This window comes from Salminus brasiliensis, chromosome 4 (genome assembly GCF_030463535.1).
Source record: "Salminus brasiliensis chromosome 4, fSalBra1.hap2, whole genome shotgun sequence".
Lineage (NCBI taxonomy): Eukaryota > Metazoa > Chordata > Actinopteri > Characiformes > Bryconidae > Salminus > Salminus brasiliensis.
The window spans coordinates 7,809,220-7,836,145 of record NC_132881.1 but is presented as its reverse complement, the minus strand read 5'-3'; the positions used below and the strand labels follow the sequence as shown (position 1 = coordinate 7,836,145).

Genomic DNA, 26,926 nt, shown 5'->3' with positions numbered 1-26,926 from the left:
AAGAAAGGTTCTGTCTTCTGAGAGGGAATTAACCCTGTAATAGTACGGTTTGTTTATGTAACTCCTCCCGGCTGGGCACTGTGGGTTTCACCCATCTGCCCTTGCTTTTAGATTCATTCCAGCAGAGACGGCACAGGAGATGTTGAGATGAACATAAACGCGGTCATTTCTGTTTTACCATGGGCTGCTCAGGCTGTAACTATGCTAATGTACCATCCACACTGCTCTTTGCTGTTTAGTGGTTGTTTAGACAACTGACAGGATTGCAAAGAAAAAATGCCACTGTGTAAGTCATCAGAAACTGTAAAGGTCACTGTAAAGGTCAGGCAACCAAATAAGGTTCCCAGGGCCTTGGGAGGCAATACAGCCTCCACCATGCTTCACAGTTCCTCTCAGCAAAACTAAGTGTTCCAAACCATGCCCAATAATATTTGGCAGCTTAGAGGTGTATAAGAGTTGTGGTTTGGCGAGGGTAGAGGCCTTTTCTCTGTCTAGAAATATGTTTTGAGATGCTTTGGAGCCTTTCCCAGAGGTTCCCAATGTTACAGCAAGAATACACACATGTTCCCATGAAATCTTATATCTCCAGTTCATAACAAATTCCTCATTTAATTAAGTATAATATTTGCCCAAAGAGTGTCTTTACATCTGAAATAAATAAAAAAGAAGCAACCCAGTCACTGAGACCTTTCATTTGGTGTATTTTCTTCAACTTTCTTCAAGAGACAGCTCTGATGATTGAGATTTAACACCTCAATCTCTTTTCAGAAGGTGTCTCCTCCATTTTATGCAAGTTCTTTCTTGCAAAGTAACTCCATTCTTTGCATTCTTGGTATTGAGAAACACTCTGGATCATTCCAGAATCAATGAAGCACCGAGGAGGTCCTCAGTCACAGCACTGCTGCTTGATTGATAAGTAATGACTGTTCTAGGAATCTGTGGTAACACTACTACACCTACAAACTCTGGGTGATGGGCACCACTGCAGCTCTGGTACAGGCTAAGCACTTTACTGAGCTACTATGCGGGCTGCTGTATTGTCTGGGCACAGTGGTAAAACTCTCATAATAATAAAATAACAATGGAAAATATATGTAACTTTAATATGCTCATGATTATTCTGGCATTTATGACTCTGGATTTAATAGGTCACAGCTACACTTATTGTATTTAGTTATTTACTCATAGTTATATGGTTCCAGTCAAGTGATGGTCTTAGACAAGTTCAGTTTTGTCCTTTGTTGAAGTCAAAATGCTCCATAATTTTTTTTTTAAATGGCCAATGTTCAACATAAAAACTGGGAATGTGTCATATTAAGGAGCTCAATTTTTATTAGTGTTTTTATTTATTTTTTAAGGAAGACTCATTGATTCATGGATCATTGATATAAATGCTTATATATATATTTTTTTTTCAGTTAATATTTATGAACTGAACATATTAATGTTAATAATCACAGAGCTATTATTATTATTACTCGCTGACTGTTGATCACGCGCTAAAGGGGCTTTTATTTTGAAATGAATTGGATGTGTCATATTAGGGAGCTCAATTTTTATTAGTGTTTTTATTTATTTTTTAAGGAAGACTCATTGATTCAGGGATCATTGATATAAATGCTTATATATATATATATATATATATATGTATATATATATATATATATATTTATTTTTATTTTTTTTCAGTTAATATTTATGAACTGAACATATTAATGTTAATAATCACAGAGCTATTATTATTATTACTCGCGGACAGTGTTGATCACACGCTAAAGGGGCTTTTATTTTGAAATGAATGGAATGTGTCATATTAGGGAGCTCAATTTTTATTAGTGTTTTTATTTATTTTTTTAAGGAAGACTCATTGATTCATGGATCATTGATATAAATGCTTTTAATATATATATATATATATATATATATATATATATATATATATTTTTTTTTTTTTTTTTTTTTTTTTTTTTTTTTTTTTTTCTTCAGTTAATATTTATGAACTGAACATATTAATGTTAATAATCACAGAGCTATTATTATTATTACTCGCGGACAGTGTTGATCACACGCTAAAGGGGCTTTTATTTTGAAATGAATGGAATGTGTCATATTAGGGAGCTCAATTTTTATTAGTGTTTTTATTTATTTTTTAAGGAAGACTCATTGATTCATGGATCATTGATATAAATGCTTTTAATATATATATATATATATATATATATATATATATAAATAAATATATATATATATATATATATATATATATATATTTATTTTATTTTTTCAGTTAATATTTATGAACTGAACATATTAATGTTAATAATCACAGAGCTATTATTATTATTATTACTCGCTGACTGTTGATCACGCGCTAAAGGGGCTTTTATTTTGAAATGAATGGAATGTGTCATATTAGGGAGCTCAATTTTTATTAGTGTTTTTGTTTATTTTTTAAGGAAGACTCATTGATTCAGGGATCATTGATATAAATGCTTTTAATATATATATATATATATATATATATATATATATATATATATATATATATATATATATAAATAAATATATATATATATATATATATATATATATATATTTATTTTATTTTTTCAGTTAATATTTATGAACTGAACATATTAATGTTAATAATCACAGAGCTATTATTATTATTACTCGCGGACAGTGTTGATCACGCGCTAAAGGGGCTTTTATTTTGAAATGAATGGCGGCCAGTGAGCGGAGGGCTGTTCCTCTACAGGGTTCACATTGACGTGACCACTGGGGCGAAGAAGCACAACGTGACATGGGAAATCTCCGGTCCTGTGTTTGACTTGGACGGGGAAAACAACTAGCTAGCTGGTAAATGAGGTCTTTATTTATATGGTAACGAGGGCGATTCGGGGTGTTTGTGGTGTCCTCTGGGTCCAGCGGTCAAGTTCACTAGCTAGGATAGCTTAGCTAACACTAGTTAGGCTGGCTTGCTCTGCTAGCTGGCTACGTCTGTTTATCACGAGCTGTGCAATAACTAATATCGTGATTAATTTGTATATTTACATATTGTACATGTTTTTTGTCCACATATAAAAAAAAAAAACACTGCTTTTCTAAGCAAGAAATTGTAAGTAGTCCTGGAAACCCTCCTGCTCTGCACGTCTGCCTTTGCCAGTCACCCCTAGTGCACTGACAGATCCCTGCAAGGTGGGCAACGTAGGGTATTCATACATTTTATGGGAACACTAAACTGTAGTAATTAATGATTCTTTGAAAGGAAAATTGACACCAAAATGCACCTGTCAGTCATTAGTAGTTCATCAGTAGTTAGATCAGATAGTGAAGTCTGTGTGCTGGTGGCAAAGACCTTAATATAGAATTTATATTTAATGAATAAATATCTGTATATGTGATTACCAGAGATGCATTACTGACTGGGCCGGTGCTTGATTTCCAGGGCCCTTGGTCTCTGGGCTCATAGCTTGCTTTCATCTGCAGATAAGACATAAACAGCAAGACCACCAGCCACTTCAAATGAGAAAATAATCACATACATCTGAGGGCTTTGTCCAAATATATGAATTGAATCAGCTGCAGTTGCCTTAAGCCCACATTACATTTACATTTATGGCATTTAGCTGACGCTCTTATCCAGAGTGACTTACAAGGTTACTCGTATTACAGAGGTGGGTCAGTGTGGTGTTGGGAGTCTTGCCCAAGGACTCTTATTGGTGTAGCGCAGCACAGCACAGCATAGTCACCCAGACCAGGAATCGAACCCCAGTCTCCCACATGGTGTGGTAGCTCACTGACAGGTAGTGGTGTTATCTGTTGCACCACACCAGCCACCACATCTTTTAATCGGTGTGTAGGTCATTTAAGAGCACTGTTTACAGACCATGTAAGGAAAAGTAGGGACAAAATGATAAGAGCCAGATATGCTGATGGTTAGTAGTTGAAGCTAAATTTATTGCCTGTGTGCCAACTTTATTTTCTTCATGCTTCATATATGGTTCCAGTCATCGTTATTGTTAGTAAAATGATAAAGCTGACAAACTGAAAAGATTGCCCTGATAGGATTCCAGGTGCTCTTCCAGCTGAGACCATATTTGTGTTATTCAGGAAAGTAGAGATTTTTGGTGCAGTCTTTATAATTTTTGGTAATATATTTGAATGTGTTTCTCAGCAGATCAACATGGCCTTTTCCTTGATGCTTCCCAAGATACCAGTAGTAGCAGCAGCAGCAGCAGCAGCACACTGCAGGTCTTTCAGGTAAAATATTAAGTGAGGTGTTGATAGTTAAAATAAAGCTCCATTGATATCACAGCTGTAATCTGTATTAACGAATGCAGAAACATTTGATCTGCTTTGCATTTTGTTGCGAAGCTTCGGAAAGGCTCTCTGTTATGTGTACTTCTGGGTTCTGTTGAATTTGGATCACAAGATATTCCTGTTTTTTTCAGTGTGTCAGCAGCAGCGGCAGCTATTCAGAAGTTAACTCGAGTAAGGGTGGTCGACAACAGCTCTCTGGGAAACACTCCCTACCACCGGCCTCCTAAAGTTATTCATGTATACACCAAGAACAACGTGGGGAAAGTTGGCGATATGGTCTTGCTGGCCATCAAGGGACAGAAAAAGAAAGCATTGATCGTGGGACACAAAATGCCCGGAAAGAGAATGACGGCTCGCTTCGATTCAAACAACGTAGTTTTGTTAGAAGAGAATGGGAACCCCACAGGAACGAGGATTAAGGCTCCTATACCTACACACTTGCGCAGTAGGGAGGGGGATTATTCCAAAGTATTAGCTATTGCTCAACGATTTGTTTAGGTTTTGCATTGTGCGCTATTGCTGGAGACGGCACTGGGAACCTTCACCACCATTTGTTTTTGTAGTTGCTTATAAAAGTATTTGTTGTAATAATAAAAAAAAGCTGATTTCATGATGTCCCCTAATGGCTTAAGGGTGATTTTCCTGATTTGGGTGCCATTCTAAAAAATATATTTTATAAATATAAATTATAATAATTGGCTGATAGCTATATAAAATATGATGACTAGAATCTGCTTTTCACATTAAGAACATTGTAATAGTTTACTGGTTTACATTTAGTCAATCTTTAGGAAATTCGGATAAATATGTGACGTAAAATATTACAAATATTTCAGCAGGTAGAATGTGTCCAGGCAATGGCAGAGCCTATGTAGTGGAAGCCTGCAACTGCAATGTCAATTCTGTACTAGAAATCATGATAAATGTGTCCAAATAATGTTTATGTTTATAAATTTCAAGTGAATGTAGTGGGATCCTACAACTGCAACTTTTAATTATTATAGTATTAATAATTTGCAAAAAAATACATGTGGCAAGCATGAGATCAAAAAGTAAGTTAAATAAATATGCACATAAATACAAAAATAGCACTTGAATGATTATATTGCAAAGCCAAGTGTAGTGGGCTCATAGAAGGCTTGGATCAGCTTCAGGTTTTCTAAGTGCAGAGAGGTTCTATGTTATTTCTCTGACATGTTGAAAGACATGTCTACAATGCTGTTTACCTGTTTTACCAAACATACCTGTTTGTAAATGTAATATCATTGGGACACAAATTAGCATTTGTTTTTATTTTCCCACAGCTACAGTTATTAGAGATATATGACAAATATATATTTATATATACAGTATTTCACATCTAACAGGCTCCATAGTGACAACTATGTTAGTGATTTCAGTGTTATAATGTGCAATGGCTCACTTCTAGCTAAAACATGCAAGCAGGCTCTTTCTTCATCAGTCAAATGTAAAACTCTAAGTTCACTACTGGCACTTATTCCATGCCTGTCACCTTAAAGACCTGACCACAGCCAAATCAGGTTTCAAACAAGACATCTGTGGACATGTACCTAATTTGTGGCATGATAAAGCATAAAAACCGAGACGGCAAAGAACAGAATTGATCAGTGTACAGTAAGGGAGGCCAAGTCCAGTCATTGCTGCCCATATCACTGTATCACAGTGTACAGTTCAGTGACTGGAATTTCCCACCACTCACACAGAATTATGGCTGAGTGACACCATACACGAAGATGCCAGATTTTATATACATAGAACTTACCTACACTTACTTGCCATTTTATCAGGCATACTTAGCATATACATGACTGTTCAAAAGATTGGAAATAATTATTAATATCAATACTTTTTTTTTTCAGTTGAAATATTTAAATAGATTTAACTTTAAACTACATGCCAGGTATTTATATTTTGACTCTTTATTCAATAATATGTATTATTAAGTATTTTGGGAACTAGTAGTAAAAAGGTAAATAACATCTTGTAATTTTCTGTTGTTTCTGTCAGGTTTTCTGACATGGAATTTGATCAGCACCCTTGAAACAGATATGATATTCTGAATACTATTTATTTATAGCTGAAAATAATAGCTTAATTATTTAAAATATCTATAAACTTCATTATTCTGGGTATTTTGCGTAAGATATATTTTTTCAGCTTCAAAACAATTTTTTAAAACATGTAATATTTGAATAATTTTATACGTTAATTGGAAAATAAATGTTTTGTTTACTGAAAACATTCCAAACTTTGGATTTCAGTTGTTTAGGTGCATTTTGTAGATAAATAGTTACTGTCTGCAGCCCATCTGTCGCGGTCACAGTTTCTTTTAGCCACCCTCTACCCTTTCCATCGATATAAATAGATCAAATGGTGGTAGTGGACCATCAGTAACCAGTCTCTGACCATAGGACCACTACTGGCTAGATATATGTGGTAGGTAGACTATTCTCAACCCAACAGTGACACTGAGATGTGTAAAAACCACAGCCACAGTGTAAAAACCACAGCAGTGTTACTGTGTACTTACTATATCACCACCCAATTAATATCTCTTCAGCAGTGGTCATATGGTAATTTCTTTTAATAAGGTAAAGTGGGAGCTGCCAAACTGTCCAGCAACAGATGGGCTAATGTCAGTCAATTATATACCTACAAAGTGCACATATATGGTCTGGGTTTCAGATACGAATGTCGAGTAAGTGTAAGTAGAAGGTAGAGGACCTAATAATCTGGCAACTCAGTGTATGAGAGTTTAAATTACATAATTGTTCGCTTGTTGGAGGTAAAGGAGATGCGATGACTGCATAGAGAATACAGCACCGCTTCAAGGCTTATGGCTTCAGCAGTGAGGCACTTTCACAGAACTCTGGCATTTTTCTGCTGCGTTGACGAAGACTCTGTCTGTCCTCTTCAACCACACATGGTAATGTACAGCCACTAAACAGAAAAAGACACAGGGAGAAGTGTCAGAAGAATGAATCAGCACATGAGAAGCACAGTTACAGTCTAAAAAGCCCATGGTAAAATGGAAATTACTTCAGTTATGTTCATCTCAACTTCTCCGGTCTCTTCTTTGTCCAACTGCTGAAACGATCCTAAAAAACAAGGGCAAATCAGTGAAATCCAGATTGAGCAGAAGGGTCAGTTACATCACATACATCATATATTCTAGCCTCAGTGTGGCTACTAGATAAGTGATACAGTAGTATATATGCACTCATAGGTTATTTGCCCCTGTAGGAGTTGCACTGTTATGCTAGTGGTAGTGTACATTTAGCTCTAGCAGGACATGGCTACATACAAGTAGGGCTGACAAACAATTGAGATATCATTGTCAGATTGTCAGAGTATAGATATACAGCTGTTCATTAATCAGTATATTATACCAATATGGGCACAAAAAACTGTCATATTATTTTTAGTTGCAGTATTAGGTATCATAGACAAAATATGAAGCCAATACAGTAATGCCAGTATGTAGCCATGCATTCTATACAAAGTACTAAACAGAGATTATGTGATTTGTCCTACACATGATTAATGTAGATGGTGCCTATCAATCATACCAGCTATACATGTGCTCTTGCCCCATTCAAAGCCCCAAATATAAAATGTCCTGGACATTCCTGTAAGCTCTAGACTATCCAGATTTAAGCTTATAACTGTACTTAGTTACAAAATTGAAGTATGTAATGGTTTTACAGTAAATATTAATAACATAAATGTTTTAATTTAAAACCTAAAATATCTAACAGTTTGGAGGAGGACCTGACATGGAGAGGACCCTGGCTAGAGACAACAGAAGTTCAGGGGCAGGATGAGAACTTTCCTTGGCCTGAATTGCTGCAACAGCCGGATGCCTGGGCCCTAGAGAGCTGCCCTGGTCAACAGTGTGGCCTAGAGTCCTGGAGAGGACTTGGCTTCCTAGCAATTAGCCACTATTAGTTACTATTAAAGGGTCAAACAATATTATAGAGGTGATATTTGGATAAGCAAAGTACAAACTTTGATTTATTAGGTTTTCAAAACATCTGAACTTATTTTAATACTACACACTAAAACTGCAAAGGCCACCATCCCAACTATCCTATTCTACTGGCAGGACGTCTCTACAGGTATAATACGAGCTGTGTGTGTGCACATCTGTGCCAGCAATGGCTGTAACTTAAAGCAGCTGAATGCATTCGTTAGAAGGGGTGTCCACAAACATTTGGTCATATAGTGTATATAGGACTGAGGACTGGCACCCCATAACTTGATCTCTGACTTGGGAAAATGTTTAACACTGTGCACTCAAGGCAATAAAGGGACATACTGAACATGGCCTCCAGTTTAACCAGGCAACAGATGAAGTTGTCAAAATCGATGACTTCGTTCTCAGCGTATCTGGCCACGAGGATCTCGTTCAGCCTATTGTTGAGCTTGAAGCCTACGATAAAGGAAACAGACGACACAGCAGTAAATACATAAGGATTAATGACTTGGGTCTGCGTATATATATATATATATATATATATATATATATATATATATATATATACACACACACACACACACACACACACACACACAAGTGCTTGACAGAATGAGCCTTACCTGCTGACTCTACAGCAAGGCGCATCTCATATGAGCTCATGCTCCCGGACTTATCAAGGTCAAATTGCCTGTAGATGACCTAGGTGATATAGAATTAATGGGATTTGTATGGTCAGATTTACATACAATGTGCATTAAAAACCGCTTTGTAGGTAAAAAAGAATTAATTTGTAGGTAAATACAAATGCTAGGGGGACACTGTGGACACATGGGTATGCACTGTATTATGGATGTCATGGCTGGGGGGGTTCTAGAAAGTTAAAGGAAAACTCTAGCACTTTCTAACCATATCTTGACCGGTCACATCTACAGCATACGGACAGTTCTTCATCAGGCACATTCCGATTTAGCTGAAAATGAACATGTGATATCCTGGGATATAGCCTGGGATATCACATGTGTGTTACGCAACCATCTACAATTCCCTGTTAACCCGCTGTGAACCACCAACTTAAACAACACACTGATCTCTATAATATTCCCTAATAAAATTAATTACAATTTAGGCTACACTTCAAAAGGTTATAGGGGATTAATTTTTCATGTTTTGTTTGGTTCATACACAGGGATATACAAAGGTAGTGTACATCATCTCACAAAAAATAAAGAAGCTAAAGAAACTATTCAAAATGGAGAAACAGATACTGAATGTTCTATAAATGTTTTTTACTCACAAGCCATTTTCTGATCTTGTTCCACAGGATCTGGAACTCCACCAAGCCCAGGCGTGCACTGCCATCTTTCTGAAGAGTGGCAGAGTTAGAGAGAACAACCACAAGTGAACTGATGTTTTAGATGCCTTAGAACTTGACCAGGCAAGAACCTGTCAGACTGACAGTCTAAAGAATGTCAGTAATAATAACACAGCGGAAAGGATACATCCATGAGGTTGACCATAGTCCTGCATGACTCCAAGCTGAAGCCGTCTGTTTTCAGGTCTTTGTCTGAGTGAACACGACACATACAGCTTTTTAAATTACTTATATATTACTTATATATATGTGTACACAATATAATTAAACTATAAGGATAAGAATGAACTCCTCCCAATCCATCAAATGGAAATGGACCACAATAATAATAATCATAATATTCTGTGTGTTAAATTGTGCAGAAAATGTCTTTAAAAAGGCAACTTACGTCTTGCCACCACTCTGTTGAGAATGGTACGGAGTTCATGGACAGATATCTCCATATCCTACGAAAAAGACATTATATAGTATTATTTACCATAAAAAAGACATATTTTTCGGATGTGATTTCTTTGGTATTAACCTTATTATACATTTATTAACCTTCTAACATGTAACATCATCCGCTATATAATAAAAACATATTGAAGCAACCATACAACCTCAACTGCAAAAAAACATGCATAGCTAAAATCATTAATGTAAACAATACATTAATGTAACAATATTATATCCCAAGACCATTTCTACTGGCCTGGTCAATTCATCATGAAATGTAAAGACCAGCTTTCAAAAAACAGCTTTGTTTGAAAACATATTCTGATAAAACACTAATGATATTTACCAAATAATAATAAATTCAGTTGAAAATTCACTTACTTCTCCGGCCAGTTGAGCAAACATAGACTTGAAGGAGTCATCTATGTCATCCTCTGTGATTTCCTCCTAAAAGACAACCACATAAACATTACACACAAATACAAGACCCAAGACTTTGACTTTGAATTTGATATTACCAGTGTCACCCAAAGCCTACCTCATCTTCCAAGTCTGCAGAAATCTCATCATCCAGCTCCCTGCATCAAATAAATCATATGCAACCAGGTCAAATGTCATAAACACTACTGTGAAAATTCATGAAGATCTCACGATTCACTAAAAAAACAGATCACTGAAAACAGGATACTGTGTGAAGCAACAGGCAGGTTTCAGGTTTGAATCTAAATATCACACATCAGAAAATATCAAAGTGTTATTTGTAATCCAGACGGACATGGTGACGTTTAAGGAGGCTCAAATGTTTCGAAGGGCATTTTATGTGAACTCTGGCATTCTTTTGGTTAATTAGAACTATCCATTTCCACAGATGACGTTCCATAAATGGACTGTAAATGAACCTTACATTGTAAAACTTTTACACTGGTTACATACAGCCAGTGCCTGAAGTGGGGAAAAGTGCCAGTACCTGATCCTCCTTAATCACCCTGATCCCCTAGTGTATTTACCTTTGCGTTTAGGCATTTTGCACTCTTTCTCTTTCAAGCAGTTCCACCAGTGCGTGTAGATGTGGATGTAAATGTACACGCAGATGAAGAACAATAGTGACGACAAGAAAGTGGGACTTAAACACGTAAAAAAAAAGCTGTAAAAATGTTATTGCAAATGCACGTGACATATTTTATGTATAAACCCTATATTTGGGTTTACATAAACACATATAGGGTTTATGTGAACCTCAGAACCTCATGAGGAGAGTGCCTGTAATCCCAACAGTGATGGTACTGTGTACTGGTGAGTACAAGCCCACTTCAAGCACTGCATACAGCTGCATTCTGCATACAGAATTTAGTTGCTCAATTAAAAACTAGTGGGAATTTTAGTTTAGTCCATGACTTTTCTTGTTATTTTTTAACTTTTATAGTGTTTTATGTTCAAAATTACCAGTTCAAACTGTACTGCTAACCTAAATCCTCAGAATTCCTCAGGTCAGATGTAATTATAACATGTTACATAAACATAGCCACCATCAAGCACTATCCCACCGACAAATCTGAGGGAATTAAGGCATCATTAAGGGCCCAAAAAAACACGTCACAAAAACTCACTCTGTCTCAGACTGCTTCTCAGTGAAGACCCGCAGGACGAAGTCGGCCTCCTTGCTGGGTTCAAAGGTGGAGGGGACGATGAGGTACTCTCCAGGGGGCAGGCGCAGGCGAGCACTCACCTCTCTGAGATTGATAAAGGTTTCCGAGCGAGCGCAGGAGGAGTGGGACAGGAAGAAGTTCTTCTTCAAATGGACGTTCTGACAACCCCTGAACTGCAGCCACACAGAATGGAACTGATAAAGCTGGCTGGAACTGATTCAAGCAGGATCAAGAGGTTAAGTGCAGACAAAATAAGAAACTTCATAAGCTGGCATGTGCACAGTGGAACTGGGCCAGCGTCGTTCAGCTGAGCACTAACCACAATTCGTAAGTCCTATTTGTTAATCTCTTAGCGCAGCAGGGCTTATTACACACTAAGGTTTATTACTCAGCAACTACAGGGACTTCTTTACAAACTGGTTGGGCTATTCTTTGGTAATAGAAGTTTGTAATTAAACTTTCGGGGGGCCATGGGCTGTATAAGAGGATGTGTCACTGTGGCGATGATCAACAAGGCAGTGGCTTTGCTGTACTTTTACGTGTCCTCAGAAAAAGCCAGCCTAAATCAATGTTAATAAGATGCATATTTGTAACCAACACTCAAAACGGACACCCAATGAACATTTGTTTCTAGCCAAGGAACTAATTTAACTAATTGAACAAGTAGCAGGCTGTTTAACTTGCCTACTATAAACAGTAACATTTCATGTTTCTTGTTTCATGAATCTGTTTGTAGACAAAACTGGTCCACTGCCTTCAAAATGCATGTGCCAAATAAATAGGACCCTATTTTTTCTGTAGGTCAATCTGTGCAAGGGCAACTGACAGCATAAGCCCATACCTCATCAGGAATCTGCAAAAAAAGAAAAAGAAACAGCCATCAGGAACACATCTAAAACGGAACAGCTCTGTTTGGTTATTCCTTATCAGCAAAGCCAGAGCCTTTGCTTAAGCAGATAAAAAGGGTTCGTTTGGTGAGCAATCCAGTAACACTCATCTGGAACTGTGACTGTTTGGTGCAAACTGTAAAAGCACAGTCATGTGTGAGGGCTACATTTGCGTAGTACAACCTTCTACAGTATGAGTACTGCAAAAGCCTGCAATTGTTGCAATTGAGTGGCATAATCATTGTGAAATCATGGTGAGTCAGGACATCTAATTTCAGTCTGGACATCTAATTTCAGTCTGGACATCTAATTTCATGAGAAAAAGGTATTATTTACATTTAAGGAGCGCCCAAACATTTGCATACAAATGTACATACACGTTATTACACTACAGCAATTTGGAGACCTTATACATGCTGAGAGTGCCATCTTCTAGAACTCATTCTCAGGACCACAGTTACAACAGTGACTGAAAGCAGAGGGCTATTATCAACACTGCTGCCCAGTTCTTACCTCATAAACAGCAAAGCCGATGGTGTGCATGTCCTGTCCGTGTTTGCGATGGTGCCTTCTGTCCTTTTGTAGGAGAGCCACAAGGAAGCTGCAGGCAACCTCGTCATCTTCTGGGTCATCGTCCTCCTCTAACAGAGTGATCTTATACTGCGGGTTGATCCAGAAAGTGTCTACACAACAAGAAACAGAGAGACTTTCAGAAGAACTGTAGGGCTGATCCCAGTTGTGGAGCTTTCACGCCAGTAGAAGCTAGCGAGGAACCATCAGGGTCTTATGAACTCTAAGCAAATAGGGCTGTTTTTGGGTACTATATTGACTCATAATAATAGTGGAACCCTTTTGGTGGTATACAGAAACCATCTAACAAAAATGTTTTCCATTGGATCACTCTGAAGAATAATTTAACCAGACGAAGAACAATTACTTAAAAATTTCTCTCACAATTATTGTTCAATTGCCTAAACAAAAATACATACAAATAACAGAAAGTAGTTTTATGAAATTGCTTTCATAAAAGAAATTATGGTTAATATAATTTGGATTTTTAAACAAGAAATTAAAAACCCAGATTTCTATAAAGTAATGCCACTTAAACTAAAATATATAAATGTACAATAACTGACTGACCTAATTCCACAGAGATCCAGGCAACTGGGGCTAGCAGTCTCACCATTAGTAAAATCTAGATCACCTGAGTGCAATGTGTCTCAGGTGATTGTAGTATAAAAGACACCTGTCTGGAAGGTCCAGTCACTGGTTAATCGGTATTCCTGGCTACAAATACAGCATGAGGAAAAAAGAACACTCCAGGCAATTCTGAGAAAAACACATGGAAGAGTAGGATGGGGAGGATACAAAAAAAATCCAAGTCACTGAACATCCCCTGGAGTTCAGTTCAATCTATTATCAAGAAATAGACTGAAAATGGCACATGTGTAAATCTGCTTAGAGCAGGCCTCACAAACTGAGTCCCTAATATAATAGAATGCTGTTTTCGTGGTTTCCCAATCCTTTTCCAAACTGATGACCTGTGCTCTTACAAAAAGGGGGGTTCAATGGTTTTATGAAACTTTTCTTCGGTCAATTTTCTTGAATGTCAATGAAAGTAGGAGCTGAATCTAATCTTGGAGGTGACACTCCGTAAACCAGCACGTTTGAAGCCCTGGAATGAATCAGAGCTCCTTGTAAGAGGTCACAAAGTTTTGCTGCGGTCACTCACTGGGATGGTTTCTGCAGCCTCCGGCTGTGCTCCCCCTTCTCCATGCTCCATGGAACTGCATGGTATTCCAGTGGCTTATCCCATCATCACTAAGGGCATCCGGAGTCAAATTACAAATCTCCAGCCTGGAGAACTGCCGCAAAAACTCATTGAAGGACATCCTATAGACAAAGACAAAGAGTATGAAAAGTCACGGTGTGTGTCTAGAGTCATTTATGGTGATTGAACACAGCTGGATTTTATATATATATAAGTTTTATATATTTGCCTGCAGTTACGTGAGCACAAGTCCAACGGAAACATGGACATAAAATGTAAATGACCTGGAAAAGTAAAAGCCAACCTCATCTGCTCATACTGAGGATGCACTGTAGCAAAGTGTACATAGAAGGCTTACCAGAACTCTCCGTCCTCCATCTGCAGACACAAATCTTCCCGCTCTGATGGATCAATTTCATCCCATTCAGATGAACTATGAAAGAGAAATAGCTTACAACTGGTATTTCATCTGCATGTGTGTGTTTTCAAATGTATTATTACTAATTAATCCCCCCTTTCCCTGCCCCAACTCACTTGTCGCTCCAGGCACCGGTCCATTCCACCTGACCCCAAGGATTACGTATGCGAATAAGTCTCTCCATATTACCTCTGAAATTCACCTAGTACAGATAAGAATGCACTGAGAAACCACTACATGCATATACATAGAAACCAATCATTAGCCTCCCTACAAAAATGTAATATGCTGACATGATATGTTACAATATACTTATCAATAGATTAATCAATATACAGCATTTCAATATTAAGCTTTTACCTGTTTAAGGCCAGTCACCGAGTAGGCATGGCCTTTTACCAGCTTCTTGAACGTCACAGCTTCCATGTCAAATCTACTGGTGATCTGAGAATAGAATTACCATGAATTAATCCCAAATCTCATCAATGAATAGAAAAAAATGGCCTTGCCATTTCACAACTTTCTGTATAATCACATAGGATTGATGCACAACTCCATGCCTTGACATTTTATGAAATGTGCAAGTGTGTGGGTGTGCTTCGTCTCACATCAATGGAGCACCCCAGGAGTGAGCCTCTATCCAGTGCTTTAGAGATGATGCGGTAGAGGTCCCTGGGAGCTTTGCTGAGCTCGTACATCTCTGACACACCTCCAGTAAAATCTTCAAATCCCTCAGTGGTGGAGCCACCTGACAAAGCCTCGTAAGATCCATTCAGTCTGTAGACAACACATGCACATATTGGTTTACTATGGTCACATCTGTGTCAGTGCTCAGAGTTAGATTTTACAATGCTGTACAGCAGAACAGAAGTACATCATACCCTAAACTAAAAGAAAAATGATCTTAATAACAAAAACATTAGCATATAGAAAAATAGCTGTACAAATAGCATTATTAGCTACAATGATGCTTGTTTTCAATATAGTAAATATTTTCTGAAGGCTAGGTATAAATTTACTACTATTTAACTCTTAACATGTGCGTATGCAGTTATGTACTTAACTTACAACTACTTTAACTGTAGTTACCAGATTATTTATAATTATTCTTAAGAATATATGATATTATGCAAATGTTTGGGCACCCTTGGCCAATGACAAAACATTAAACACAATATGCACAGTTACTGTCCATCCAGAACTTCTTGGTATTTTGTGGAATCCATTCTTTTCCATACCTGTATAATATTGCCAATGGCACTGGGTGCAACACAACCCCAAAGCTGTGGCCTAAAAGTTATATTTTGACATTCTCTGTCCACAACACAGAACTAATCCGACTTCTGACTAGAAAAGACTAGTAAAGACTTCCTTCCATTGAGTCTTCCTTCACATGAATATTACGTTTAAGCAAGCAAAGCAACACACTGACTAATGTGTCATATGAAGGGATTTGTTTTGCCTGTCTGCACATGACCAGATCACTCACAGAGTGTTCTTGGACTTTCAGATCTCATCTTGCTATTTGCCCTAAAGAGCCTTTTCTTAAAAGCATTACACAGCAGAAACGTAAAGCTGAAAACTCGATTACCTTTGTTTTCAGATCTATAAACAGTTACTTCAAAGAGCCTGTGTTTGATAAGTGTTAGTACAAGGTCTGAAGATTTGTTTGAAAACGTGATTCAGCTGACAGCTTCTAGTTACAGTTTATGGCTTTTCTGAAGCCTGAAAAATAATCTGATCCTTTGTAGCACTTAATTCTTTTGTACAGGACACATTCATGATTTTTAGTTTTTCTAAGTATCTCTACATTAGGATTTGCACAAAATGTTATATATATATATTATTTCAGCTACAGAGGGTAGAGAGTATTTACTTCGTACACCTGTACTTTAAGAACAATAAAGTAAATGTGAGTGTGAATGATATTACAGATGTTTAGTTAAATACAAGTGTCAAACAACATACTTGGCATAAGCTTTTTCTATCAAGGCACTCCAGAACTCGTTTCCTTCTGCAGAGTGAACAAACATGAGCTCTCCATCTTTAACGGGCAGCCGATCATCAATCACAACATCCATCCACTCCCCGAACTGCCAGAACTAAAGCATATGAGACAGAATGCTGTTAGTACTTTTGCCATCTAAATGAATGATTATGGAGAATAATATGTAGGAAAATTAATGATTTGTGTTAATCAGAGCAGCTATAAATGTTCATCACATACATTTAATTAAATCAAAGGTCTTGGTTGTTCCTTCCAATACAGGGAAAGCTAGGAACCAAAGATGGTTCTTCTATGGCCTCACTTCAAAGAACCTTTTCACCTTTACTTTTAACAGTTGTTGTAACAGCTGTCGTTTTAACTCACTGTGCTATAATCCTCAATAATGTACAGTCCCATAAAACACTGCAATACCTGAAAATGGAAAATCCCAGCATAGTCGTCCTGGAAGTTCTGCCCATGGGGAACAACTCTGTGTAGGAGTTTTTCATTAAGGGTGAGAGAACCAATGGCAGCCAGAAGCCAGCAGTCACCTCACAGGAGCAGACAGGAATATGAGAGGGAGGGGAAAAGAGGGGAAAAAGTTAAATGCACAGATACTGATATGATGACACTACCAAGTTAACAATCTCACATATGAAGGTGCTTTAAATGTTTTTTTAAAGAAACATGTTTGTTAAAGAGATGTGTGAAGAAGAACCTTAAATAGATGTGTGAAGAGGAGCCTTTATATTGATTTGCTACTATGTCCCACACCTATAATCACTGAAACGGGGAGGCGAACTAAAAGGGGTTTTGAGCTGGAGTTCGGTGCTGCTACAGGAAGAGGGAGGACAGGGAGGCTGAGGATGTGAAGCTGTGTGATGGAGTGAGACTAAAGGTTTATATGTGGCTAAGTGGGATGAATTTGGGGCGTGGGCCTCCTCCCAAAATTAAGTTGTCATACCTCCACTAAAGAACCTTTACATCAAGTGAAAAAAAAAAAGTGATAAAATAAAAAATAAAAGTGGTTCTTCTATGGTATCACTTGGTCAAAAAAACATTTAAAGCATGTATACATATTTTCAAAAATATTTAGAGAAATAGTTATAGTTTTTAGTCATTGTTAACTTTGCGTTGTCAGCTCAAATATGTTTTCAGTTCTTAAATGCCAATTTTTTAACTAAACAAGTCTTGCTTTTTTGTATTAAGTAATCAATTTACTTATACTGTTCATTTTTTATGGTTTTAACCTTTTATCGGCACTACATGCTGAATGGACGTTCATATGTACTCATGTACTGTAAGTGTACTGTATTTAGCATGTAGTGCCTATAAACATTATTCACCCCCTTGGATGTTTTCCCCTTTTACTGCAATCATAAATAAAATGTCAAAGAGTCAAAGTGACAACTACATTTCTACAGTAATGTCAATTAATAAAAATACATAAACAAAAATACATTTGCATAAATATTTACCCCTTAAAGTGACTGACCTAATTAAACAGAGGTCCAGGCACTTGGTTCTAGTAGTCTTACAATTAGTAAAAGAGAGATAGAGAATTAGTAAAAGAGAGAGTGCAGTGAATTGTGAGACTACTAGCGTGTAGACCACTGATAAATTAGGTCAGTTACTTTAGAGGGGGTGAATATTTATGCAATCAGGTTTTTTTTTTACATTCTATATTTTCATAAAATTGACTGTTTTCACTTTGACACAAAAAAACAAAACACACGCATGCACACACACACGCAAACAAAAACAAGCCAAATTATATTGACCATGATCCCATTTCTAAAAGCATTAAAAGGTGGAAATACTTAAGGCGGGAATATTTTTATATGCACTGTATAATTACTGGAATAATTGCATATAAAAGAACATTGGTGGCATAAGTACAGGAAACCATTACAACAAGGAATGTGTGGGCTATTTGCTAATAAGACCCTTTAATAATTACAATAAATGAGCTGGTTGCTTCGAGACCTTCCCCGAACAGTGATTGGTCCATATGTCTCAAACTGTATCTTTAGTGCTCAGCTGTGCAAACTTTTGTTTGAATCTTACATGGAAAAAACATTTAATTACAATTTTTTCAATATAATAATAATAATGGTAATAATAATAATAATAATAATAATAATAATAACAAATATTAGTTATTTCGCTAACTTTAAAGAATTCATATAAATAATTTGGAAAGAAGTATCAGTTTTAACCAGCAGGGGGACAATATCCGGGAGGACGGGTGTTTCCCCGGCATAACAGACTTACAGTGAGGCCTGCGTGAGTCAGTGTAGTGAGAACCCATTTCTGTTTACCATCCCTGACATGAAACTGGCCTTGGCGCCACAAAGAATTTTCCACACACACACACACACACACAGAAACCGAAAAATGGTTCCTGTGCGTGGCCGGTGGACTAACTGCATGTTCAATATCTTCTGGCTGTAGATGGGTGTAGGCATGATGTTTGTGAGAGCCCATAAAAGTCTATTCATATGAATCAGAGAAGATAAGCTGGCTCAAGTTTGCACTTTGAAAGCTTGGCCTGATTCCAGCTCTGTGTAAGACCACTCGATTCCCTTCGGCACAGCCCAGGACAGCTGAGTCACTGCCGCTCCCTCATACTCATGTTTAAGGAATCCCCTTGCTGGTCGAGCTATGCATAGGTTACTAAGAATACCATGAGAAATGCGTATAAACACTTCTTAAAACCTGGAGGAGTTTTAAGGTTTTCAGTATTTGGCGCAGGAGACAGCAGAAACTTACCAAGAGCTCCCTGACAGATATCTGTCCTTGTGGCTCCTCCAAGAATGAACTGAGGGTCATCACATAACTCCTAAAGGAGAAACAAGTTCAAAGCTTAAAACAAGTGAATATGGACAGAAGCAGAACGCTTTAAGGGGGCACATCCTGCGTTTTTCATGTATTTAAATTATGGTAACAATCACATACATTTCCCAACTTTCTCTTTATCACTGAGAATTAAACCGACTGTGTTTTGTTACAGTGCATTTAAGACTGATCTATGTAAATGAGCTCTCTGCTTGGCTGTCCTGCACTGTGCTTCGTTTAAAAAGCACTTTGAGCTGTTTTGCCAGATCTCAAGATACCAGGCCTACGGAAACAAGCCTAGAAAAAGCAAAAAACTAATATCCAAACAAAAATATATGTATTTCTTTTACATTTTATAAGCCTCTATTTAAAAATACTCCAACTTGTCATTTTATATTTTTCTAAAGACCAGCGATAGCCCACACGGCCTCTGAATAGCTATCATATTTAATTAACTATTCAGTTAAAGTTTTTTTTACGTTCATCATTGCCAGCATGTTGAACAAGATAAGCATGATATGCAGGTATTTGACACTTACAGAATTCCCACACCTGCCTTTAATTTGTCCCCCACTCTCTCTGTTCTCTATTCACTGTATTTTATCCCCATATTTCACCCACTTAGTTAACAAGCTAGCTAAAGAACCTTCATCATTGATGATCCATCAGTGGCACGGTTTTGATTTTTATGTAGAAGGTGGGGAGGAAACGGGTGTAGTGGACAGAGACAAGATCAGGGAGCAAACTCAATTAAGCAACTACAATCAATGTACACTATCAATGTTCGTGAGAAAAATAAGCCGCTGTGACTGCTGTAGGCTAAATTCAGCTACTTCCTTGACACTGTGGCCTCCGGCACGCCCAAATGCAATCACTCCTTTTTGGCAATCAATAACTTCTGCGTCGTGACCCATTTTCCACACATCCAACCAGACACTCACTGCACTGTAACACCTTTTCTCAATCTATGAATCCCATCACACACCCCTTAGGTAATTATAGTCCAATCATCCTTGCTCAGTGCCATCTCTAAGAGTTCCTACTACTTTAAACACGCAAGATGACAAACATTTTTGTATTTCCTATATTTTCTGAATCTAAGTGTATTTTATTAGAGTGTATGTCTACACTGTTGTAAAACCACACAACACTGCAGACAATAGGGCCTCATAGGCACAACAAATAACTCTTGGATAAATGCTAGTAGTTACTGTCGTGTTACAGACGCCGTAGATTAATACTACACTCTACCTTCCAGACCTGCAATCTAAAACACTTGGACTGCACACAAGTCTGAGCTATCAGGGTAACAGCTGCAGTATAAACAATGAGAGGAGAGGGGCTGTCTCACTCAGTCCTGCTCAGAGAGGTATGCAGACCCTCCTACAGTACACTACTACTGTGAAGGGTTGAACCAAGCGGCATGCTGGTGTCAAGACTCTACATACTGTATACATGACTAGCATAGTGTTATAGGTCAGTGCTTTTACTGTGAGTCTGTAGTGGTCAACACAAACTGCTTAAGGAAACAGTTTCAGCTCCTTTTAAATGGGCACTGATCTGCTTAAGAAAAGGTTTCTATTCTACTTTTTTTTTTTGTGGTACTGTATTTAAGCCACAGTTGAATTTGACATTTTCCAATATTAATTATCTTTTATACGTGTTCTGTGTTATGATAAGTTATATTACTGTTAAATATCTCTATGTATTTCAGATTTATCACATTTATTTAAACCCTGATGGTGTTTTTAGGTTGACTACAAACTTACATCTTATACCAAGTTCTTATAAGAACATTTTTCCATGACAAATATCCATGACAATTTTCCAAAATAATGGTTTGTTTTAAGACGATAGGGTTATATATAAAAAACTTAGGCCACCCCATGAAAACCTTAACATCTGGAAATAAGAGTTTCATATTGAACAATATTGGGAGAGGGAGGTGATATAACTATAATATATAATATATAATATAATATATAATATATAACTACACATATAAATATAACATTTTCTTGTGAGGAAAATGTTGAACACCCCCACATCTATTTCCACTTCTAAATTTGTAAAATTAGTATCAGGTGAAGCACACAGATGCAGATGATTAGAACATGGATTCTGGAGGAGCCTGTCTTATTTACATCTCAGACATTTAGATTGGTTTGCTTTTGATTGTCTCTTGTTTTAAGATTCTCATAAGAGATACAATCAAGATCAGATTTCCATGTATTTCCATAAATTTCCAACACGTTAAAATGGTTTTTAATGGGGTGCTATTTTTCCCCCCACATATAACTGTATATGCAAATGACCTTTACTCTGAAACTAACTGTCAAGTTCAGGCTGCAATTAATCCTCAGAGATGTCAGAAATAAACAAATTCGCCTGCTCCTTTTGGGTGTCTGGCTGCTCTGGAATGCTTCAATTATACATGTGCTTCAGCCGGGAACAGCACAACCCCCCCCCCCTTCTGCTCCAGTGACTACAGACAGTCTGCTGTAACAACACTACACGTCATTTGAACCTAGAGGAGGAGGATTAACAGTGAGAGGAGTGAGCAGCCATTTACAGTGCTTGGGTAGGTCCTCAAAAAAAAGGTTTGTACAGTACTTTAATAGTCCAGCAGTTTTATATAAGAAGGATTACATGCTTCGACAGATAGCTCTACAACACCAGGCGTCGGTGCTGCCCGTGCCGCTCATATTTATAAACAAAGTAGTATGTTTTAAATGCATCGTGCGTAATTACTATTAGTGGCTTAGAGATATTTAAATAACAAATGAATAACGTGATTTCAGTCATGGTGAGGAACGGTCAGTAACAGTCATGTGATCTGAATCTGACTACTTTGTTACATAGGTTCATCAGAAATGTGGGTGGTAGTGAATTTTTTTAAATGAGCTAAATTTCACATTGTCGCTGTAGTGAATAGTTGTTCTTTACACTGACCAAGAGAAATGGTCCGAAACTACCTAAATATGAATAAAATAATTTTACACTGTTTTAACTTTTATTGAGAGTTAAGAAGGGTTTTAATCTACTACCATTTCAGCCACAGAAGAAAGATATATTGACTGTGAAGTGAAAGGTGCTACTCTTCCCCCCTCACCGTAGGTCTCATCCACTCCACTCCACGTGTTTTGGAGGAGTATGGTGCAAGTTCCTTAAATCCCAGTGAGGGCGGTTCGGCAGGGAAGCATGGGTCCTCAAAAAGGAAGCCGCCCTCCAGACACTCCTGCCTGATGTCTTCAAAAACCTGGTTTTGGAAGTGGACAGCTTGCTCATTGGAACCCATTCCTTCTGACCTTAGCCTGTTTGCACTGATGTGTGCCGAGATCCCTCCGTACGAGAACATGCTAGGAAGACAGAAAAAGACAGGGTAAAGTGGGGTAGACGGGGTATAAATAGCAGAGGTTGCCATTTGCACTAACAGACTTGATGAGCACGGAGTTAGAGTACTGCAGACTAATGTGCACAGTTCATTCATTCAACTGAATCAAATACTGAGCTAAGGGTAGGTGGGTGACGATGGCAAAAAAGAACCTCCTGATACATGGGATTTATCATAATATGTTGGTTATCTGAATTTTACACAATACAAAACAGATCAATAAACCACTTATTGATGATTTAAAAAACACTGCTAATAATCTATTAATTTAAAAAAACACTCCAATTCAAATGAACCTAAATGGACCACTTTCCCAGTGCGAGATTAAGCCTGAGACTAGACTAAACAGGATATTAATGGAGAACCCCACTGGCATTGCAATTTTAGTCCTAGGCCAGGTCAAATCCATGACCTGCAAGAATGGACTGAACACTGGACTTGCTCTTTCAGGACAGTTTCACTACTGAGCGTGATTTCACTACTTGGTCAAGTCTACAGGTAACAGAATGGTGATGAATTGGAAGAGTCACTAGCTCTCAAAAGGAATTTATTTCCAATGACGCACCTGCCTGCTGCTGGTAGAGTCTGTGTACAGAAAGCACTTTGACTAATTTATTTTCCTATACTGCTTCAGCAAAGAGCAAAGACAGTGCTGGATGATTGCCAGGCCCAAAGGCATAGGCCGTGACATCTATGTAGAAATATACTGACCATCTTAGCAATCACATTTGCTGATCAAATGTAATTGTAATGAAAGGACTGCTTATTCGGTAGGACAGCGTGGTCAATATTCAATCTCTACTTTTAAAAATCCCCCCCAGAGCTGATCTAGGCTCTAGCTTTCTTCAGCAACTACTCAGCATTGAAGACAACCACTGAATACTATTATGAACTACCATTTTCATTAACCATTTAATCAATTATTAAATGATCATCCATTTAACGATGCATTATTGTGGCAACTGAAGTAACACAGAAATTGTTGTTCACTCTTGAATGGTTCCTGATGTGAACATGAAGAAACAATCTACAACTGGTATAAATGCTTTATATTATGATGAGGTTCTATAAGGATTAAAACTGCACATCTTCAAAGAGACATCCACACTTCCAGGTTGCATAGATAACCAGAAGTGGATTTTCCATGGCTCCATCACTCCAAAGAACTGTAAAGGCCAAATTTACAGGGAGAAGTTCATGCAATTCCACTGCAACCATTTACGGCACCATAAAAATACAAATGTTTGTGGACACCCCTTCTAATAAATGCATTTCGCTACTTAAGGTTGCACCTATTACTGACACAGATGTATGCACATGCATATATACAGCTTGTCTAGTCCCTGTAGAGAAGGACTGCCAATAGAATAGGACTCTCTGAAGCAGATCAGCATGAACCTACTGGCTCTATGACTAATGGCAGGCGTGGACTAGAGGGGTATAAGCCCCCCAGCATTAAGGTGTGGAGAAGTGGAATTCCGGTGTTCTCTGGAATAATGGCGGATGAGTTTGGAAGTTGGGGATGAGGTGGGGAGGTGATTATTCAACATGCAATCAAATCAAATCCTCCAAAATCTAGTAGAAAGACTTCTTCCCTGGACAAAAGAGAGTAGAGTTGCTCCAACAAAAGCAAGATCGACTTTTATTAATAACTCTGATTTCAGAAGAAATAAAGAATGATCAGATGTCCATATACTTTTCCCCATGGCAGAGACTCTTGTAAAGAATAAACCCATAAAATGTAGCTGGGATTTTCCTCCACTGGAGTATGTGTGTGTGTGTATCACTCTAAAGAGCTAGTTCAAACAGTTCTTTGTAGCGCTGACAATGAGAACTAATCACTCAAGACCTGTGATCCGCTTCCCCAGACGAAGGCCCCCTCGCTCATTCAACAAGCAGCAGAAACACATGCATTCAGCAAAAGGGGGGCGCGAGTGTTTGCTTTCAGCACTGAAGTGAGGAAAAACTTCTTTTGAAAATACAGTTTTGACGCCTTGAACTGCACGGGTCACACTTTACCTACTAATTCTCACGTGTAGATTACTACCCAATACAGTGGCTGTACCTCGAAAATAACATTTAGGACTTATTTAATAGAAATTATGATTAATAGTTTAATGTTTAGCCTGAAATAATAGATAAAAGAGGTTATGGAAACCTTTTGTTGTCATTCTCAAAGAAACATTTTTGGTGGTACCCTCAAGGGCATCTTCAATCCTCTCACTTAAGGAACATAACTGTATCTAAATCTCTTTTTGCAGTAACAAATATGATCCGATCACCTTGAAGGATGAAGGTAGTGTCCATTTGAACTACAAGGGCTTTAAGGACCATATTGTATCTTTCTAGGTACACGTATATTGCTAGTTCCTTAAACCCTCAAGAACACACAAACATAGAAATCAGATATTCTGATACCGCACATATGTAAATATGTACATTGGCCTTTCCCTCCTGGATGGATGGATCGATGGTGTTCTGCATTTGGACCCCATCATACCATAAAAACACTGATACTGAGCGTTAAAGGAACTTTTTACGTACCAATTATTTTATGCATCAATTACATTCAAGATTTCTGTTGTTCGAGATTTTGGAAGTGAAAGATCTACACATGGAAAGGCAATCTAGTGTCTTCATGCCTACATGATGTGTGTTGGGGTCTGAATCTGAGCACTGCAGCTGTTGTCTAAATGGTCTGTCTGTAGTTTATATGTAGCTATAGTTCGCAGGACTGTGCCCTAACCTGCGTACCTTTAACAAACCCATGTATGAATTATGTGAGGATGTGAGGATGACTACTGACTAGTCATGTTTTCCAGCATGGTTAACCTCTCATGTACAGCACTAACACAGAAACACTAAAGAAGAACATCTGAACACCAAACCTGGCTGATAGTGTCTCATAGATTTTCATTATTAATTATTTATTGCATTAAACTGTAAACAGAAAAATATCCTTAGAAATTTAAAAAAAAAAAAAAAAAAGGTGTTGATGCTGAAAGGTGAAGAAACAATGGGGCAAATACATGTGTCAGATAAGGCTGTCAGGCATTTCACTACAGTCAGTTTAGGAGGCAGATTATGTAGCTGGCTATAATACTACATTGAATAAATGAATTTAGTATTTAATTTGAGCTAAAATATTGTTTTTGCTCACATAAACACTTTCTTTTTGCCTTGCTCCTTTCATTAAGACGTGAAATTGCTTCTTACCACATTAAATAAGTACTTTAGTGAGCATTTTACAGTGTAAAAACATAAACTTGCCCTGTTGTAGATGTTATCAGGTGTGCTATGGGAAGGGAATCGCAGGGGACTGTCCAGGGGGGCTGGAGCTGAGAACCACCAGTAAATACATACATATCTAGCTATAAAGGACCCCAGTATTTGGGGCACACTTGTAGGCCACCGTGTTTTACCTCCTTGTTGTACTTTCCTTGCTCCAGAATGAGAGGATCTTGTGGAAACCGTGCTGGCAGTCGGTCCCTTCGTACTTCGCTCTCCGCAGAGCCTGCTGGAGATTAGTGTGTGGGGGCTAGCAGGGCGCTGTAGCCGATAGCCCTTCTTCTAAAAGTAGCACAAATCACAACACCGCTCTTCAGGAAGAAATACGAACAGCAGCAATAGTAGCAGCCTTACCTCCTTGACCGGTTTGTTCTTCGAAGAACACCCTCGAAGGAAAAAGAGAGCTAGCTATAGGTAAAGAGCAGGGACAGCCGCTGACTATGCCCCCCTTGAACGTGAGGAATCTGAGCTAGCTGAGCTAGCTAGCTGACTCCCTACCTAACAGCCCAATAGGGGCTCAGCAGAGACTGCAGCTTGGCCGAGAGCCACACAGGCTGCAGTAAA

At 37.9% G+C, this 26,926-nt stretch overlaps 2 protein-coding genes across 3 annotated transcripts; one reads left to right on the top strand and one right to left on the bottom strand.

Moving 5' to 3' along the window:
- The first annotated feature begins 2,712 nt into the window (after window positions 1-2,712).
- mrpl14 (mitochondrial ribosomal protein L14) lies at window positions 2,713-4,936 on the top strand. 2 transcript variants are annotated; one of them, XM_072676796.1, is made up of 3 exons: window positions 2,713-2,859; window positions 4,181-4,263; window positions 4,455-4,936. In XM_072676796.1, exons 2-3 carry the CDS (start codon window positions 4,187-4,189, stop codon window positions 4,819-4,821), a joined length of 444 nt encoding a protein of 147 aa, XP_072532897.1. In that variant the 5' UTR covers window positions 2,713-2,859; window positions 4,181-4,186; the 3' UTR covers window positions 4,822-4,936. The 2 variants fall into 2 exon arrangements, with proteins under 2 accessions (XP_072532897.1, XP_072532896.1); XM_072676795.1 differs by having other exon boundaries at window positions 4,178-4,263.
- A 664-nt stretch (window positions 4,937-5,600) lies between these two features.
- On the bottom strand, window positions 5,601-25,962 carry capn1a (calpain 1, (mu/I) large subunit a). Its single transcript, XM_072677427.1, has 21 exons — window positions 22,793-25,962; window positions 19,615-19,684; window positions 17,275-17,393; window positions 16,824-16,957; window positions 15,464-15,632; window positions 15,216-15,299; window positions 14,972-15,057; window positions 14,796-14,870; window positions 14,399-14,559; window positions 13,180-13,349; window positions 12,621-12,632; window positions 11,741-11,952; window positions 10,672-10,711; window positions 10,515-10,580; window positions 10,084-10,141; window positions 9,823-9,887; window positions 9,618-9,686; window positions 8,944-9,022; window positions 8,663-8,776; window positions 7,384-7,442; window positions 5,601-7,284 (listed from the first exon to the last, which is right to left on the bottom strand). The coding sequence occupies exons 1-21, from the start codon at window positions 23,168-23,170 to the stop codon at window positions 7,258-7,260; spliced, it is 2,247 nt and encodes a 748-aa protein (XP_072533528.1). The 5' UTR covers window positions 23,171-25,962; the 3' UTR covers window positions 5,601-7,257.
- Between the last annotated feature and the right edge of the window lie 964 nt (window positions 25,963-26,926).

What these genes read in the sequence shown, in the direction of transcription:
- capn1a (XM_072677427.1), bottom strand. Translation starts at nt 23,170, where the DNA reads ATGAATGAACTGTGCACATTAGTCTGCAGTACTCTAACTCCGTGCTCA. An exon ending in CTGGGATTTTCCATTTTCAG is followed by an intron (nt 16,958 to 17,274) that starts GTATTGCAGTGT and finishes CATATGCTTTAG; the next exon opens with TTCTGGCAGTTCGGGGAGTG. An exon ending in ATGGAGGACGGAGAGTTCTG is followed by an intron (nt 14,560 to 14,795) that starts GTAAGCCTTCTA and finishes CTTTGTCTATAG; the next exon opens with GATGTCCTTCAATGAGTTTT.
- mrpl14 (XM_072676796.1), top strand. Translation starts at nt 4,187, where the DNA reads ATGGCCTTTTCCTTGATGCTTCCCAAGATACCAGTAGTAGCAGCAGCA. An exon ending in GCACACTGCAGGTCTTTCAG is followed by an intron (nt 4,264 to 4,454) that starts GTAAAATATTAA and finishes TGTTTTTTTCAG; the next exon opens with TGTGTCAGCAGCAGCGGCAG.